The sequence below is a fragment of the Rhipicephalus microplus genome, chromosome 10 (genome assembly GCF_043290135.1).
Source record: "Rhipicephalus microplus isolate Deutch F79 chromosome 10, USDA_Rmic, whole genome shotgun sequence".
Taxonomy (NCBI): Eukaryota; Metazoa; Arthropoda; class Arachnida; order Ixodida; family Ixodidae; genus Rhipicephalus; species Rhipicephalus microplus.
Window position 1 is genome coordinate 25,346,675 of NC_134709.1, and position 19,756 is coordinate 25,366,430.

General features: G+C 49.5%; 1 protein-coding gene across 1 annotated transcript in view; it reads left to right on the forward strand.

The window, feature by feature from the left end:
* LOC142774648 (uncharacterized) overlaps positions 1-19,756 on the forward strand; it is a 166,048-nt gene that overhangs the window by 112,618 nt on the left and 33,674 nt on the right. Inside the window, exon 10 of the mRNA XM_075875266.1 lies at positions 17,417-17,570. Coding sequence (XP_075731381.1) covers positions 17,417-17,570 — 154 coding nt within the window. The remainder of the gene's footprint in view (positions 1-17,416; positions 17,571-19,756) is intronic.

The following is a 19,756-nucleotide window of genomic DNA, read 5'->3' on the forward strand; positions in this document are numbered from 1 at the left end:
TCTTTTGCTGTCATTAGGCGAGGAGGCTGACGGCTGTTGTCGAGCCGCGGCAACCGGCAGCTGGTCATGCCCGCAGCTCCAGGTCTGTGCTAGCTGGCGCCTATTTCTCCAACGTCTTCGCTATCCGGGCCGACATCGCGCTGAGGCCTCCCTCCTGGCCGAGAAGTACAGTGGCCCTTTGAGACAGTTCCCTGCTGAAGTGTCCCGGGCCTTCATCGCGTTCGTGGCACAGCCGTCGCTTGGACGGCTATACGACGTTGTATAGTTGCGTGCGTGAGGCGCTTTGTTGTATAAGCATTCGCTTGGAGATGACTGCGGGGCTGCCGCATACACCGCCACTGCGGATTGGTGCTTTGTTTTTACGCCTTTTTTCCCCCTTTAGGTTGCTGCTTTGTTGGGTGGTGAGCCCCTATACTTTCGGTTGGCTTTCAAAAGAGCAGGAAGGGTCGACGCACTGCGCAGTTGTCCTGCGTCAAGACGGTCGCTATGTATCGGTGTTTTTTTTTTCTTCGTGCCTCTTTGTTTCAGTTCGTCGGCATTGTCGTGTGTTTATAGGGGTTCCACCTGGAGTGTTTTTGGCCCTTTCGTCTGAAGCAGAATGTAGCCTGTCGAGCACGGCTTTTATATACTGTCTGTGAGTGAAGGCTGGCAGTTTCTGCTTCGTTTGTAGACTGGGATATGAGCCACAATCGCGCCGAACTTGACGTTGCAGATACTTTGTTTCTGTATAGGCGAGATTGAACGCTGTCGATAAAATAGGGGGTTCGGGACGATTTCGACGTAGGCATCCGCGGAGACAGCCCAGCGCACCAAGGCGTCTCACGGCGACCTTTTGTAGAGTTGCTGCAAAACGTCAGCACTCGTGCGAAGAATGCTGGAGTGAGCTCTGTAGTCTGCTTTAAGGGAGGGATCGTGGTTGTTCCCTGCATTTACTGAGCCATCTGGAACTTTTTCATGTGGCATGCCGCATTTTCTGCCAAACTTTTACCTTTACGAGGGCGTATGAGACTGATACGAGCGATCCTGTTGTGAGAGTATCACTTAAATGGGTTCCCCTATAAGGGTTTTGACCTCCTAAGGCTCGGTTCACCGATCAAGCAGCGTCACTTGAACGACACTTAAAGTACCCATCAATACCTGCCATAGGCGTGCCGCGGGTTCCCTTTTGGACGGTGTGAAGTCTAAGTTCAGTGCATTTATTCGACCCGTCACTTGGTAGTCGAGTTCTAAAGAAAACAAAGAATGCTTGTGGTCGGTGAGATAAAAAAAAAAGAGGTGATGATGTGCTTCTCACAGTCGCATACCTTGGGTCTTCTGCCTTAACACAGTAAAGTTGTGAAGTAAATAACTCCTTGAATGCAACATCAGTGTTCAACGGCTGCCATAATGTCATGGCATAATGCCATAACCGCCATGGCCATAATGGGACAGTTCCGACTGAGAGCAGTGGTATATGGGGCTGAATGGACTCCCGCTTTAGATTATTAAAAAAAAAGGGGGGGGGGGGGGGGGGGGCTCCCTGCCCGGGCCATGTACACGCCCATGATTCCTACTAAAATACTCATGAGCCCGCTCACAAAATCTGCCCACGTCGAAGTGACGAGCCATTGAACTCCGAGCTATAACACGCAATGGTCGTCGACAGTCGAACATTGAATTCCGTATCGACTGTGCAAGGGTAGAGCAACTCTTCTTCCGTATTGCTAGGCCACTCCGCCTATATTGATGGAACGCTGTCGGAGGGTCTCTTTTCTCCGAGGGCGCTGTTGGGCTCGTTAGCTTTCGACTCCCGGCCGCGGCGCCACCCTCCTTAATACGTCTCGGACCTCCCTCGGTGCTTTGGAAGATTCCCTGGGTGTTCCACGGATCACGCTTTGGAGGGGCGCGCTCGTCTGACGCCGCGAGGGCGGCAATGTCACCTTTCAAGGGACGAGTTATTTGCCTTTCACATTTGCGCGGCGCACGCCGCGGCCGAGGATGCCTTATCACGGCGACGCGAGCCTCCCCCTTCGCGTGCTGCCACGATTAGCTTATACAAGAGCTGCTTATGCTAATACAGAGCGCACGAGCGATTATCGTCGCCGCCCCATGCATGTATGCATGCGCCGACAACGATGGTACCGAAATCGCTGGTTAGGGGCCGTTGCCGAGCCATCTTCACTGATGGTCGATGCAGATATGACGGAGACCCAGTGAATGGACGACGCTAATGGGTCCGGAAGTGGGGCTGCGGGGCATTATCCACTTGTGAGGAACTAATGGGTAATTTTTGCTTTGCCCAAATGCGCTGCCCATGGAAGTATCTTTTTTCCCCTTAATTTCTTTTTTTTTTATGACTAAGCTTGACTTCGCCGAAGCAACGCAACCACCAGGTATGATTGTGTCATCAGCAGAAAGGGTGACTGGCTGACACTGGATCCCGCTGTGGAGGGAGGTATACTGGCACGGCTGCCAGTCCAGTATCATGCAAGGCCGCTGGCTGTGGTACTGGACTGCTTCTCTCAAGTCGCGGGATCAAATCTCGGCTGCGGTGGCTGCATTTTCGATGGAGGCGAAAGTGCTGTAGGCCCGTGTGCTCATATTTGGGTGCACGTTAAAGAATCCCGGGTGGTCGAAATTTCCGGAGCTCTCCACTATAGAGCGTCTCTCATAATCATATGGTGGTTTTGGGACGTTAAACCCCACATATCACTCAAATCACACCACTGAAGGAAAGGGGAGTGACGGATGGAAGGGGAGAGGTAGTTTGGCCATGTATCATCGCTTGTTGTCTACCCTGCCACGGGGAAGGGAGTGAGAGAGGGAAGCCTAGTGTAGGTTAAACACAGTTCAAGCGCGCTGGTGGCGCGCAGGAAGTTCATCGTGTTCTCACAGACATATAGACTCACCTTGGCCCTCTTATGACTACTCCTATTCTTCTTGCGGTTGGCTATAAGCACTCGTGGTTACCTGGCGTTCCTTGATATATGTGTTTTTGTTTTTTTAATGTTCACTATTTTTGAGTGAGTGTTAATTTCAATTATTAGGTGAAGTTTGACTGGAACATGACAGAAGTAGGTAAAGAAAAAGTCAGATCTTTTTTTTTTTTTTTTGATAAGGAAACCTGGAAACTCAGTTCCGGTTGTGCCATAGTTTTCAGCGCCTCGCTCAATCAGCACAGGAAACAACAAAGAAAGAGAGAAAATATTGAAGTGCGCCATACATGCAAAGGCACGCCTATACAACAAATGTCTGTGTGGGCGTGGGCACCTCAGCCACATCTCAGATTATGTAGGACGGTCACCGATCACACCGCAGTGCGATGGGTGATGATGGCCAGTGTGTGTTGAGACAACTGATGTTGATGGTGCGCTGACGTTCTGTTAGGAGGCAGCCAGTTGCGGATTCAGAGGGAGGGGGGTAAGGAGTGATCCCCCCCCCCCCCCACAGTCTGTGTCAGCACCCCATTCCCTTTCTTCAATTCTTGTCGTCCGCTTCTTATCACTATTTATAACAAATGAGTGGGACCACCGTCATGTTATAACGGGGTATTCGTGTTAGTGAAAACAAGTCAAACCCCCCCCCCTCCTCCGGTGTTACTTCAAGTGACCCCCCCCCCTTAAGATGAGTCGCTCGATCCGCCCCTGGAGACGGCTGACGGGGATAGTCATGTATTGTGGGGTGTCGACTAACATTGACCGTCAGAGAACGTAATGAGATAGCCGACTGACGTTGAAAGTAAGGTGATAGATGAAAGAGACAGCGCTGCGAAATTCACAAAGGCGGCCGACAAGAACTAGACAGACATGTGTGTTTTCCTTGTCTGCCGTCGTTGTCAACTCTTTCCAATAACACCCCAACAAGGCCCTTCACAAGCTCATCTGATAGCAAAATGATGTTCTGGGTCGACTGACGTTGGTAGTCAGGTGACGTGAAGTTGAGAGCCAAGTGAAGTCGACAGTCAGCTCATGTTCAGAGCCAATTATCGTTGATAATTAGATGACGTTCGGAGTCGATCACCGTTGATAATCGAGTGACGTTAAGAGTCAAGTGACGTTCATATATGACTTATGGTGAGTGTCCTAAACGGCTGCGTTCGTTGTCTCCTTCGGTACCACACGGAGCAGCCAGTTCACGGCTCGCTTTTGCACTCTCGGGTGACGTTAACGGAAGATTGCGGGCAAGAAGAGAGGAAAAAGAAAGTCGCGCGCGAAAGCCACACGATGCGAAACGAGCCTAATCCCCTCCGCCTGATTCCCAAGTCGAAGGCGACCTGCGAACGAAAGAGGCCCGGTGAGCGCCTTGGCGGCCGGCGCTAATTACACACGTCGCGCGCGGTCAGGCCGAGCCGCTGGAAAGAGAGAAAAGCAAATTACATAGCGGCGCGGCTTCGAACGAAAATTCGTTCCTTTCTGGGGATCGTTCTTCACCGTCGCGCCGTATACAGTCGCTAGAGGGGGCTAGTGTCCCTTACGATGTGTGTGCGTATAAGGGGGAGGGGGAGGTCTCGTTACCGTCTTACCGTTCTCGAAGAGCCCGCCATTTGTTCCCGCTCCCTGTTTGCTGCGAACGCTTCGAGAAACCGGGAGTGTTGGTGCACCGTTTAGCGTTTAGCAATCAGTGAGACCGGAACGCGGTTAGAACGCGGTCGCGCGCTAATTCTGTGCAGTACGGCGGAAACTGAAGGGGTTCCTGGGCCGAACTCGCTCGTTCCTACGCTCTGCAGGAACGAGCGAGTTCGTTCCCTTTGAAGTGTGGCAGCTTGGGCTAGTTGGTATGACATGGTGATAGTTATAGCGCGAGCACAGAACGATGACAAAGACACAAGAAGGAAAGCATTGCAATGGCGAAAACCTCGCTCTCGACAAGCGCTAATGAAAATATTAGGTATTTTCAAGCCGCCCTGTTGCGAAACGAGTCGCTGAGCAAATAATGGACTTGAATATGTTAGTATTTCGGGGTTCAAGTTCGAATATTGTTTCGTTGTACATTGCAGAAGGGTGCTAAACATGTACGTTTGACGTCCCGCGTTATGTGATGATGAACTGCTTTCAGAGCGCGCCCCCTTGATGAGATTACGTTGAATATGGATCGTGTTTTTTAACGATAAGGAAGCAGCTATATACGTTTGATACTCTCGCTACTCACTTTTAATTCGCCGGTGCCCAAAGCAGGCGTGACTATTATACGCTGGATAAAATTCGGCTCATATTTCGTTGTCTATTGAACTTCGCGCCACAAACATCAGCTTTATCATAGGCGTTGTAGCGTGTCACTTATTTCTAAAGTTTTTAGGAGCTAAGCTCCTCTTAGTCCGACCTTCTCTCGCGTCAGGCGTAACCGGCAGTATTTTCCGAACAGTATAATAGATGGCGCTGTCTCATAGAAGTACATTTCATAGAAGTACTGCTGAACACTTGATAATGTTCTGTAAAGGGCTTCACCCTATAGTTCAGGATGATGGCGCAGAATTTTTAAAGCACTGGGGTTTAGGGACCGGGAGGGCAAAATAGACTTTAAGCAAGTAGACTTAACTAGAAGGAGCTTATCTGATTGGTGGCTAAAGTCAAGGCACGAGTGAAAATTGAACTCTTCACTGCAAAGTACGAATCCTCAAACTCACTTTTTAAGGAAAAATAAATAAATATAGTTTTTGGCTCATTAAGTATTACGGCTTGGTCCACCGCCCGATCTAAAGGGTACAGCCATATCCATCCATACATACATACAAACTGCAGTTGAGTGAGAATATTCTAGATAACGCTGCAACATTACTCTCCGATTGGCTGCTGCGTGGGCTGTGCCTGGGTGCGTGAGGAACGAGTTCCTCTCTGTCTCCTGGATTGTCGCCGTAAGTGTCGGATCGTTGGTGGGCCATGCACGAAGCGTAGCGCTGGCTCATGCCGTTGCTCGTGCTCGTCGCCAGAACAAACAGGCATACAAAAAGACAGGCAGACACGCCGACGCAAGCACGGACGGACGGACGCTTCGCTCCACTAATTACCATTCACTCCGTGGATATGCTGTGAATTTTTTTTTTTAATTTCGTATCGTGAGTAGAGGGCGGTTAGAACCACTTCGTCTCACGTAAAGGTTACGTGCACTTATTAGATCCGGATGGTGGAATAAATTTTATTGTAAGCCAGTCATTCCAATGGCTAATTACATCGAGCCTGGTAGCCTCTTTAACGGAATACATACAATCAAATCCGGGTTTGAAGGAAACGCTATTTAAATACTTGTTGCGAAGAACTGTTGCGGGAAAGTTGAGGCCGATGTCATTCGTCTTTGAGTGTTGTTTGGCCCACCGATCCTGCTTACAGGGTAAGAATAGCCACATGAGTGGCCACCTATCGAGGCACTACGGAAACGCGGTCGACTTCCCGAGTGCACAAGTGCATGCAGTTTCAAGTGGCGCGCTAGAGGGGGAAATCTGGAGCCAGTGTTTATGGGACCTGCAACACGTGACACTTCATCAAGCGTACATGAATTTGCCTAAGCATTGATCTTAAGGTTCCGTGTGGTCTGAAGCCGGTTTGTCTCAAAAACGGAGTTCAGCAAAGCGATGTTGATCAAACGTTCAGCACTCTCCCTGTCCCGCCTTGAACTCAAATCGGCTGGCGGGGTTCGTGATGAACCATTGCTCCATGCGAAGTGAGGCCAAAACTTAACACTAAACAAAGCCGCAATTGGGTTCGAAGCTGCGAGCACGAAGAATTAATCAAATCCGTGCATTAACTATATCACTCTGGCCACGGCGGCTCAACAATCGCGGAGCCGCAGTTGTCTCCAGTGCCGGTGTACGCGGTTCCGCGGCCACTGCACAGAAAATCGAGTGGCCGTCATGGCGAACCCGTGCTTCGAAATGTTCGCACGGGTATTATAGCGCGAGCACTAAAACACACGCTCGTTTTTTTTTTTTTTCCTTCGCGTGTATAGCCTTCCTGTCGCCGTACCCTCCCCACGAGAGGGGTTCCGTTGGAGCCACACCCTTCTCATACGTGCGGGTGCACACTCGCGTACTTCCGGTTTAGTAAGTGCTGCTGGGCAACAGCGGCCATTTTCTTCCACGTAAGGAGCGTGACGCCGTTGAGAGAATGCACGGGCGACAAGGGACCGTACCGATATACGAGAAAAGCGTTGCAGGAGCACGCACCTAGAGTGATTTGCAGTTATTGGTACGGGGGGTTGAGGTGAAAGGAATTTGTTTTTTATTTGCGCTACTTTAAGCATGATATGTTGTCACGATAGTCGATTCGTATAATCAGCAAACACTTTAAACGGTGCAAAGAAGACAGCATGATAAACGGGAACACAGACGCACCCACGAAGCGAATGGAGGCGTACCTGAATGTTAAGGCGCGGTCGGCTAATTTTTCGAACAGCTCAAGTACCCAACGGTGTTATGAATCGTCTACTCCCGCCGGAATGTTCAAATGTTCATTAACCAGTTTCGCAACGCGGCTATAGACCATGGTCTGTGTCCTAGCTTTCGCTCGAAGGTAGACATTCTCCTTGATAAATGACTCTTGAGTGGAGTTTTCATTTCGATCAAGCGTAACAAACGCGCGTCATTTACGGTATACGCGCACAAGTTTGTAAGTTTATGAAAGTGCAGCTTTTGTTCTACATTTCTTTCGTTTTTGAAAGCTCACTCCTATATGCGGGTGTCGTGCCTTACCGGACTGAGATTCGATTATGATAGTGTAGGCGTTACCAATGATAGCGAACATTAGCTATCATTGAATCATTGGGCTATTTTAATAAACTGCTTTGTTGCTTTGTTTGATTTTAATAAGCTAATTTGTTCATTAGGCTACTTTAGCGAACATTATCGGTTGCTAACGAATTGTGGTACCATGCGAATTAGTTCGGCAGTTTGAATGATATGCTTCGAATCAGGTCCTTAGCCAGAAACTTTTTTCGGGTGGGCACTCTCTCCACTATCCGAATTTCGAGAAGTAGTGGGATTAGGGCAAGCCCCCCCCCCCCCCCCCCCCCAGAAGGGGGGCTATGGCCTCAAACACACTGTTATACTGCGCTGTCTTTGGTACAGCTACATATTCTTCGTCAGAAGTTCGAATGTAGTAATGAGGGCGAATGCAACAGGCCAAAGAAGACAGGGAAAAAAATCTTGCTAGCGCTGTATTTTGTGGCTGGTGCTCCGAACCAAGATGCAAACACAGAGAACGTAGTTCAGATGAAAACCCTTCCCGCTCGCTAGATTCCGAGCCGACCGGTTCTGCCCTCGCGATCTTCGACGACAGTGCAGCTATGGCCGACTGGGTTGGTCCTACGCCACCTCCTGACGCCTGTCCCCGACGACGACTGCAGTGTAGCACTGGCGGACTGGATTAGCCCTACGCCATCTCCTGTCACCGACAAGAGCTCTCGCCAGTGGTGCCCCGTCCTCGGACTCCTGCGACCGTCTCCATCTTTCCTATCTTCTCCCGAGTCACTTCCGTCGTTCGCTGTCCCTGGCCTCGCTCTCTTTTTCCTCTCTCTCTATCTCCTCACCTTTTAATCCTATCATTTTAATCCCTTCTTTACCCCCATCCCTCGTGAGCTACTGTTGAGGTGTCCCCCCCCCCCCCCCCTGAGAGACAGTTACGGGGCTCACTTTTCTCGTCTTTTCATTTAAAGTCACCCCCCCCCCCCCCTCTAGGTGAAACCGCCTCGTGAGTACAAAAATAGCAGCGTTTGGCGGCCTAAGAAACTCGTGAATGACACCAAAAGCCAAATGACCGATTGATGGCGTCGTCTGATGACACCGTGAATAGCGCATTCACATGACAACGTTGCTTGGACAAAGAGTGACATAGTACGATGGCACAGTGCAAGTCCGGGCGACGTGCACAAAGATTCAGAGTGGAGGGCTGGTGGAATGCAATGTGACGGACTTCCAACACCAGTGTGTTTTAATGAGTGCTTCGTGAGAGAGCCTATCGCATTCACTTAGCTACCATCCATGTTCGCACGGACCAGGCAAGACCTTATCAGTAAATGGTCTAGCAGCAGTTGCCAAGAAAACATGCTCAGTGCCAGCGATGTAGTACTTTTGAAAAATTAAAAAAAAAACAGAGATAAGGAAACGTTCATGATGAGACAAGCGCAAAAAATACACACACTCAGAGAGGACACAGACAAGCGCTTGGGACTTCACAAACAAGCGAAGTTGGGAATGACGTACATGCGTGTGATGTATTTATTAGTGTTCGCTTCGAAATAAAATTTTCAATCGCTAGTAAGCGCTTGTCTGTGTCCTCTCTTAGTGTGTGTATTTTTTGCGCTTGTCTCATCATGAACCGTTACCAACACGCCGAACTGGCAGTCATCCTAAAAGGAAACGTTGACGAGCCAATCCGTATTACGGCGACGGTGCAACAGAGGAAGTCGGTCCAGTGAGGGTCAACGTGATTCTGAAATGGATGGAGACTTCCAGTGTGACCGAATCCTCGCCTCGTTGTCCAGTTTATAACGTATCGTTGTGGCGACGGACGTGGTGGTTCTTCCCCGGGAACGCGGTTAACGTGTTTCCGAAAAGTATCAAACGAGCAGGTAAAGGAAAAAAAAACAATAAAGCAAGAAAGAAAACTAGTTCGATGAGTTCGCTCTTACGGAGGAACGAGCTGCGGCGTGATTCGACGGTACCACGGCGGTGCTTGTTTTTGTTTTTGGCAACGAAAGAAGAGCCGCGCCGGTGCGACCCAGTCACCCAGTCGAACTGACCCGCGGTGCAAGGCGTGCTGTTGCACAGCCTCCTTCCTACACGATTACACGCTCTTCCCCTCTCTCTCTCTCTCTCTTTCTCTCTCTCAACAAAACAAGAGAGGACGCGAAGTTCCGAGAAAGCCGAAGAAGATGGCGAGGAGAAGGGAGCCGACTGCCTCCGTAGCCCCGCTCTGCGTGCAGGTCATCATCAGCCGCCGCCGCCGTAGGTTTGCCGCGAGTCTCGGAAGCTGTAATCTCCGGACCCCATCTTCCCTCTTTCGAGAACTGTGGCTCCGATCAGCCGGAAGTACGGTGCAGTACTGCGTAAGCAGTAACCTCGCGCAGCGATCCCGAGAAAAGGCGCAGAGACGGACCACGTTGGGCCTTTGGGGACGACGTATAGACATGTATAAGGCGTTACGATGCTGAGCACGAGGGCACGGGTTCGATTCCCGGGTGTGCCGGTCGTATTTGAATGAGAGCGAGTTGCAAGGACGCCTTTAGGTTGCGAAAAATGTTCCAGAGCCCCCAACCATGATGCGCCTTTGGCGTAGCTTGTGCCGAAGTGGACGGAGAAGGGATTCCGCTCCCGCACCCAAGAGTTCTTCAGTTTGGCGAGCGTATATGGATGCACGCGTACTAAAGCACGCACGGGCATAAATAAAGCATGGCTCTGCTTTGAACCAGCTACAAATATCAATGGCCAAGAGTTTTTCCCCCTGCAAGCGCCGGCTAGATTCAGTGCTAGCCGCCGGAAACACGTCACGGCCGCCGTGCTTTAGACTCTACCTTCAATCCGTCTCGACACTGGAACGTTTTTAACCAGGAACCTGCTTCAGGTGCAGTAATGTGTGCGCCGCATCACAATCACCGCTGGTAATTGAAAAAAAAAAAAAAGCCAACACTAACGGGAAAGGCAACGACGACTGCTAGAAACTATCATCGCCATTGAAGGGTGTGTGCTACAGAAATTGGGTACAAATACTGATATTCACCATTGGTCCACTAATAAGTAAGAAGTCAACCATAGGGAAGAAGCCCAACGCTGGGGAACGGGAACGGCAACGCCAGTGTAGAGAAGACCCCCGAAGCGATGGAAAACCTACGCCAACGACAAAGTGTCCGTAGATTTATGTAAAATGTCCGAACGCCGGCTTTAAGTGCCAGGTTCGTCTCAGGTTGGACGTCCATGTCGTGTCTGTGACGATGTGTGGTTCAACTGGAACCTCTCTGAGCTGATGATGAACGCAGGAACATCCTAGCATCATCTAGCTAAATCCTAGGAACGACCTAAAACCGACCTATTGACGCAACCATTTCAGTCTTCAGAATCGTGCAGTTTCTCTGTTTCAAGGCTTGCACGGTTTAGTTCTTCGTGCAAGCTTCGACAATTTCTTAACAGAGTGCTCGTCCCATAGCGACAATCTTTTTGTTGTCGTCGTCGTTGTTGTTGTTTCACTTCCGGTAAACCCATTCCCACTGTTCTTACACTACAAAGCGACGCTGGCGTCCGCTTGCACGCGCCGTCTGCCCCGTCGTTACAAAAGCGCTTTGAGCAGACGACGCCACCGACGAGTATGAACACCTGAATGTCACACTCCGCGCGCACCTGAGTGCGTAAACGCACGAGGCGTGACACATTCAACGGCTCCTCTTGAGCGCTCGAATCGGCTCCGCGGTAAATGTGTAACACGCTTTCAACTCCGACCAAGTACTTCAACGTAAAGGTTGTCACAGACGCGGCACGTTGTCCTTATCTGAACGCGAGACCCGCGCTGCAGAGTACGCTCACTGCACGGATTTAGCGAGGCACGGTTTACGACAAAGTATACATGTACGCGGAGTGCGTGCTGCAATGCGATGCGTCGGCGGCTTCAGTTCGCGCGGCGCGTGGGGGATTGTTGTTGCCGCGTCTCTTTATGTTGTTCCGACGTTCAGACGCAGTACGTGGCGACGCTGCACTCTTGAACCAGCATGCGTTCTGTTGCTTATGGGGGTTAAAGAAAGGAAGAAAACAAAAACATGTGGTGGGCACGCGGTATTCCGGAAAGAAGTTCATTTATGCGTGCGTGCCCTGTCAGTTGTGTGCGGGATGCTTCGCAATGGATCGCCGGAAGCGCAGCGTGTTCCACGTACACTTTTTCCCTAGCCTCGGCCGCTAACCGTACCTACCCGAACCGTCGCACGCTGTGGTGCGTGACGCAACTTCCGCTGTTGCAGAATGCGAGGCGTTCTCTTCAGTCTTCGGGACGTTGTTCGACGCGATCGTGAACGTGACCACTACGAGAACCAAAAATTAAGACATTCGAGAGACATGGACATACGTAGAATAGTTCTAGCCATGCTAAACGGCGTATACGTCTGGTTAGGTATAAACGACTGTATTGATTTACAAGCGAATGGTGTTTAATTTTACTTGGCACTCGTCTCTTGGTGAGTGCACAGCTGCTTTTTCGTTTTTGTTATGGCAACAATGTTGATGCATGGATCTGGTTGCCGAAAGCGGGGCGAAGAATGTCCTCAAGCATTGTAATGGCCTTAGGAGATCCTTGTAAGGGATCCTTGGGAGTCCTTTGGGAGTCCTTGGGAGTTTCTTGGGAATTCCTTGGGTGTTCCTTGGGAGGTTCTCGCAATATCAAATTTTAAGTGCGATAACAAATAACTAGCCCGGCAACTTGCCTTGACAAAATAAATGAATCGATAAATTGTTCACAACCTGTACACACGCGAATTTCCTAGCCTCTTCACTGAGTTGGGCGCAAGGCTAAAATTTCCTCCGCGTGGTCAGAGTGGTTACGCGTGCTCGGCTGCTGACCCAAAGGCGGTGGGTTCGCTCCTGGCAGAGGCGGTCGCATTTCGACGCAGGCGAAATGCCACAAGCCCGGGTACTGAGCCATGACAGTGCACGTTGAAGAATAATACCGCGTGGTCGAAATTTCTGAAGCCCTCCACTATGGCCTGTCTCAATAATATCGTGGTGTTGGCTCTTGAAACCCCATATATCGTTACATTATTTTGATTAGGACGTACAATTACAACGTATTATATATACAGCAACATGAGAAACAGAAACAGGTAAACTCGGTTAGACCCATGTTGAACAGAGTGTATTGAATAGTGAAGACTAACCCCCGTATTTCACAAACACTCCTCGACTCGACTTTCACTCTTCACTTGACAGAGTTGGGCACTGTGCCACAGGTCGCCCCGCCGCGGTGGTCTAGTGGCTAAGGTACTCGGCTGCTGACCCGCAGGGCGCGGGTTCGAATCCCGGCTGCGGCGGCTGCATTTCCGATGGAGGCGGTAATGTTGTAGGCCCGTGTGCTCAGATTTGGGTGCACGTTAAAGAACGCCAGGTGGTCTAAATTTCCGGAGCCCTCCACTACGGCGTCTCTCATAATCATATAGTGGTTTTGGGACGTTAAACCCCACATATCAATCAATCACTGTGCCACAGGTCGGCTCAAAATGACGCTGCGCTACTCAAGAATAGCAGCAGATTATCGCAGAAATGCAGTGACTTGCCGTGCCTGGAGAGGGCGCTTCCATCGGCTTTCTCAGCAGCTGGCGAATATATGCGGAAGGGAAGGTGAAGCTCTTGGACTAGGATTCAGTGTAACGAAGTGTGGTTTGATGGTATTCAATGATCCCTGTGATCAGACGGTGTCCATACAAGGCCAAGAAATACCGAGGGTAAGTGAATACAAGTACCTTGGAGTATGGGTAAATGAGAGTGATAGATACATGGAGGTACAGGAAAAAGCCTCGGCAGCAAAAGGAAAGAGGAATGCGGCAATAATGAAGCACAGAGCGTTGTGGGGATACAATAGGTATGAGGTGCTTCGAGGTCTGTGGAAGGGTGTAATGGTTCCAGGGCTTACTTTTGGGAACTCAGTGGTGTGCATGAGGGCAGAGGTGCAATCGGGAATGGATGTAAATCAAAGGACTGTGGGACGCCTCGCGTTGGGTGCTCACGGGAAGACGACAAACGAGGCTGTAAAGGGCGATATGGGGTGGGCAGGTTTTGAGGCGAGGGAAGCGCAGAGCAAAATAAGGTTCGAAGAAAGGCTAAGAAATATGAAGGAGAGTAGATGGGCAGAGAAGGTGTTCCGTTATTTGTATAGGAAGAGCGTGGACACACAGTGGAGAAAAAGAACTAGAAGACTCACTAGTAAATATACGGCTGGTATTGTGAGCCATATGTCAACAAAGAGCGTTAAGGGAAAAGTCAGGGAGGCGGAGAGGATTTACTGGATGGCAGCTATGGAGAAAAAACCGGCTTTGAGTAACTACCGAAAGGGCAAAAATGAAATAAGGAGGGAGGCATTTTACGATAATTCAAGGGGAAGCGCTTTACTGTTTGAAGCGAGATCGGGTTGCCTTAGAACGCGTAGTTATAAAGCAAGATTCAGTAAAGAAGAAGAACAATGCACATGCTGCGGGAAAGATAAGGAAACGGCGGAGCATGTTCTGATTGAATGTGGAGATATCCACCCAGGTGTACGTTTGGGCACGAGCCTACAGGAAGCCTTGGGTTTTAGGGACAACAATGGAAAGCTGAACACACCCGCGATTGAAATAAGTAAGAGACGGTTAGAGTATTGGTGGCAGAAAATTAGAGAGAAAGGACAAAAATAAATATTGGAAAAATAAAATATGGACAGTGTGCCGTAAATGGCAGAGAACTTAAGCTGAAAATTTACCTTTTTTCCATTAAGATAGAATTTATCGAAGTAGAGGCATTAGGCCAACATAAAAAAAAAGGAAAAAAGATTTTTTTTTTTTTCGTCGAGCCTGGTGGCATACTTGTCACCACCCCGTTATAAAGGGGACGCTCATAGCATCCATCCATCCATCAAGTGAAGGGGAAGCGTTGAGTGAAGGGACGTTCTAGGATACGGAGGTAAGGAAGAAATTCGCGTGACAAGCATTCCGGATGACGCTTGAGATCATGCAGCGTAAGCACACTGCATGAGGCGTCGCCCATAAGTATACCGTAACCGAACAGATGCATGGACCGACGATTCTCAAGAAATCTTAAGTGAGTATAGCGTGTATACGGGCTGTCAGAAGACGGTTTTTGGTTCAGCGTGTATCCGGTGCAGTGTAACAATGGCGTGCCTCTTTCTGCGGTAATTGCGGTCATTGTTCGCAATAGAAACAAAAGTGCAGAAAACAGGGCGGGAATTAAATTTAGACCGGAAGCAGTGTCTTTGCGCGAACAAGGCGTGCAAGCTCCTTATTACGTTGCTTCCTTCTTACAGAGGAAGTGGCGTGTTCCCTACAACGTGGAACGCTTGTGTCTACCTGACAATGCTCGTTTCGCGAAGAAAAAAAAAAATTTCCGGAAATAGCGTATATGATCCCGCATCATAACCACACAGGAAACAAAGAAGAGAGATGCATTCTTTTTTGCATTGTCTTAGAAATAATTTTCTTTCTCTCGTGCGTGCGCGTGCCTTCGTTCTTCCTCCAGGTTCGTCAAGACATAGCTTCCTCTTATTACCGTAAAAGAGCTATACGCTGTCATAATTTCGCTCGCGGAACCGTGCCCTTCAAATGTGATAGCTGGGGTAACCACGACCTTAATTACAAATGACAGTACCGGTTGACCGGTCAGCGCTGGAAAGACTCCACTTAAAAACGCATTAGGACTTTTTGTGGCTTGTTTCGTTATTTACTACAGACTTGCTTCGGAGTGCGTTACCTTCCTTTGGAGTCGTCCTGTGTGTTATATATTGTCCGACAATGGCGGAATGAAACAAACACTTCCGGATGGTCAAATTTTATCCTGCAAACTTCGACTTCGACTGTGCAAAATTCGAGCCCAATATTCGTTGGCCACCCTGCAGCTCCAGGCCCTAAATACTATAACCATTTCTTTTTATGGTGTTACAAAGCGAGTTGGCACAACTAACACAACGTGCGTGATTACCAAAACATAGCAGCATTCCTACAGGTAGCAGTGTAAGAAATTTTTTTTGGGGGGGGGGGGGGGGAGGGCGCCCAGGTTGCCTTCTTGGTTTGGGGGGTGGGAGCACCTCCTTGAAATAATCATTTTTTGCTCACTATGCCTTGACGAAAAAATATCCCGGGGATGGGGGGACACATTTGGTGGTGGCTACACAGTGCTGTAGCCACCACCTGGCTACAGCACTGACTACAAGAGGCTACACTATGTTCACAAAGTGAAGATGTCGCTGTAGTACACAGTGCGTCAACGCATAGGCAGACAAATATTTAGTCGTTGATGTATACGGCGGCGCACTGTTAATCAGTAAAAAAAAAATGAAGTACATTGTCCTCCGAGGCGGCCACATAACATTCCACGTTTCAGGAAAGTTCGTTGAGCCGATGTCGCCGTAAATGCCGCAGCGAGTCTTACGCGGGAACAGTGCGCGCTCTGACTGGTAGTCTTTCGTCAGGTCCGCTCGAACATAGAGTTTCCTGAAATTAACTAGAGAGGACTCTGGCGCTGCAATCGTTCAGCGACCACGGGAATGATAGGTAGCACACAGAGAACGCACTTGCGGCTTTGTTTGTTGCCTTGTTTTTGGTTCTGTTTCGAACGAAAGAACAAACTGTTTCAAACTTCGTCATTTGATTTGAAATTGGTGAGCCTCAAAGGTTAAGAAGTGCAGCTGCTGAACATCTGCTTTTTGTTTCGTGACAAAGCAGCTTCAAGCTACACGGAGCCGAAACCGTGAGCCGATAGTACGAAAATGAGACAAATCCGTGTATATTACCCATCATTCCCATGCTAACTGAAGCACCATTCGCTGTTGCTCGAGCCCATAGACACTAGTGCCAAAGTTCCCGCTATAGTGTACTTGTAGGAAACTCTATGCGCTCAAGCAGCTCCTTGGGCCCGCTACTACAGCGCCTCTGTTCGCCATTTTCCAGGCGCGCTCATTGAGCTCCGTCATCTTAAACTGATAACGTCCCAGTTATACTGATAACGTCCCAGCTTTTTTTTATCCGCATCAAATCAACAAACAGTGCTACGGCAAACTCGCACTCGCGAAAACACTCGCGATAATTTCATATTGCGACTTAGAAAAACCGGCAGAACAATTGATTATCAGTCCAAGATGGCGCGCCAACGAAGCCCCGTGTCGAACCGTATAGCGAAGCAAATCGCACGCGCATCACGAAAGAGCACAGCGCAAGGTGCTCACTGCGCATGCGTGAAATTCACTAACTGCGGTGACACCGTCCGGCCGCCACGCACTCAGGTGTTCCCTATAAAACAGTGGATCACTGTGTGTATTGATTGATTGATATGTGGGGTTTAACGTCCGAAAACCACCATATGATTATGAGAGACGCCGTAGTGGAGGGCTCCGGAAATTTCGACCACCCAGGGTTCTTTAACGTGCACCCAAATCTGAGCACACGGGCCTACAACGTTTCCGCCTCCATCGGAAATGCAGCCGCCGCAGCCGGGATTCGATCCCGCGACCTGCGGGTCTGTAGCCGAGTACCTTAGCCACTAGACCACCGCGGCGGGGCACTGTGTATATTGCCTTCGCGCTAGGAGTTGCAGGGAATGCCTGTCACGTATGCGGTGTATATTCATTCATACAATTCACTTCTATTATACACGTTATAAAATACAATTTTAGCATCTTCTTTTGAACGTGTGCTTGCTTTGCGGGAAGATGGATATACATTTGTTATGCAAGAGAATTGAGCACGAAATGTTCTTTTTTCTTTATGTTTGCAGATGTCCTACTGACCGCACCATCATGGGACCCTTGCACAAGGTCAACGAGGACGGCAAGGTCCTTCACGCGCCCTTCGACGCCTTCAAGTTTCCAACGTCCGAGATTGTCCAGTTCAAGGCGCTCGTGACACCCTGTCTGCCGACCTGCGAACCGGTGAGGAATCAGTTGGAGCAGAGAGAGAGAGAGAGAGAGAGAGAGAGAGAGATAAATAAAGAGGAAAGGCGGGGAGGTTAATCAAGCTTGGCTCGGTTGGCTACCCTACACTTGGACTGTGGGAAAGGGAGAATAATAGAAAGGAAATAGATAGAAAAGAAGTGGAGTAAGAAAGAAAAGGATGAATAGTCGGCTCGAGACTACACAGCGCGGTCTCACACTGTTCTTTCGCAAACGGTCGTGTAGTCTGGTGGTCCTTAAGAAGTACAAGAGGGCTTTCGTGGCTTTGCGCGTATGGGAGGCCGTCGGCCAAGGTCCCAGGACCTTCTCTTCTGTAAGCGGCCGTGAATCCTGCTGACAGAGCTTGGCTTCCATAACACGCCGTTCAGGCTGGTATACCGGGCAATGGCATAGAATGTGCTCGAGCGTTTCCTCGCAGGCGCAGATGTTGCATGCCGAAGGGCTCGCCATTCCAAGGAGACGAGAGTACGCGTTCGTAAATGCCACGCCCAACCTCATGCGACACAGTAAAGTTTCAGCGCATCGTGGGAGCCCGAATGGCAAACTAAGTTGCAAGCAGGAATGCAAATGATGGAACTCAGGCTAGAGCCAGGCCTACAATATTTTGTGTGGCCGTCAGATGTTCAGCGTGAAAAGGTTCGGTGCAAGGACGGGCGAACTTTGAACCTCGTAAAATGTTCCGCTTCCAAATAAGTTCGCTTTCTCTATCAATTTCTTCTTCTGAGCCCAGTTTTTTTAAAAAATCTGAGGGAACTTGCAGAAAGCAAGGACACTTAAGACAGGACAGTGTACGTACACTACCCTCTATTGTTAAAGAGAACACTCTGATGAGCACCTGTCATATTTCGGGCCCTACAACTTCGTGCACGGCACTATACGGCCTACAAAAAGAGTCAGAACAGTCAACCAGCAGCAGTCCTATGCAAATCTAAGCCGCTATGCTTTTTTTTTTTTTCAGAGAGCGAAATCAGAACATGGTGCACTTGAAAGTATTCCCTTTTACTGTGAACCCTTCTGCACAATGAGCAGTCGATGACGATGTTCAAGTCGTGTGCGCGACACAGCAAGGAGACATATTTAATTGACGAAAAATTAAGGAGCGCTTGACCTATCGCGTAAGTGTGGCTAAGCGAAGCTTGGCCTGAACTTACGTGCATGTATGTGTGCGTGTACGTTTATTTATTTATTTATTTCATGTAGCGCTATGCTCTCCCATGACTGTTTCCTTCCTCCATGCCGTAAATTGGACCTTCATTGCTGTGCTTAGCAGCACAACACTTCAGTTGCCTGCACATCAGAGTGCCTTAATAATAAGGACTCTGCTAAAGGCAACAAAACGGCGGTTATGCGTTCATATCCAGGCAGGATTAAATTTGGTGCCGTCGAATTACGAGTCACCTCGGCAAACGATGACATTTCGCCATATCAGGAACGACTGAACACCCCCCCGCCCCCTTTTTCTTTGTGATCGAAAGAGCATCAATTACTGGAAAGCGGCGCATACAAATGAAGCACGTCGTCGGCGCACCTTGGATTGTCGCATCGCTGCGCACTCGCCGGTGCCAGGTATTTGGCGCACGACACCGCCTCCGAAATTTGCGAGGTGTCAAAGCTTTCGCTTAGAACCGCCGCGTCGCTGCGCCAGTTAGTTCTCCAGAAATGGAAACGGGCTAGACCTCGCTTTAACCGTATAGGCGTGCGCACAGGGAGGGGTGGGGAACCCACTCCCCTAGTCGCTGAGAGGGGAGCTAAGAGAGAGGGGGGGTGCCACGTCAGCCTTCCACATTAACGTAACAGGGAGGGGGCGCTGTGCATCTGTGGAGACGGGGAGGGGCAAAGGCAGCCCCATTCATTGACATGAAAGCAAAGGGGGTGCTGTGATGAAGCACCCCCCACCCCCCAAAGGAAAAAATATGCGCACGCTTATGACGTGAGCTTTTGTTTCTTTGTAGTTTGGTATACGCTCGTTTGTTTACAAGACCAGAATATCCGTTCAAACAAGTTTCAGGAGATATCTAAACTTCGGCCATGTGTGGCCTCGGGTAACCGCTTATGCACTTTATCGTGAATACAAAGCACAAAAAAAAGCAAATGAACGAACAAAAAAAAAATACTGGTGCATCACGCAGTGTGATTGCGCTGCTGAAGAAACCCGGGTGGTCCGA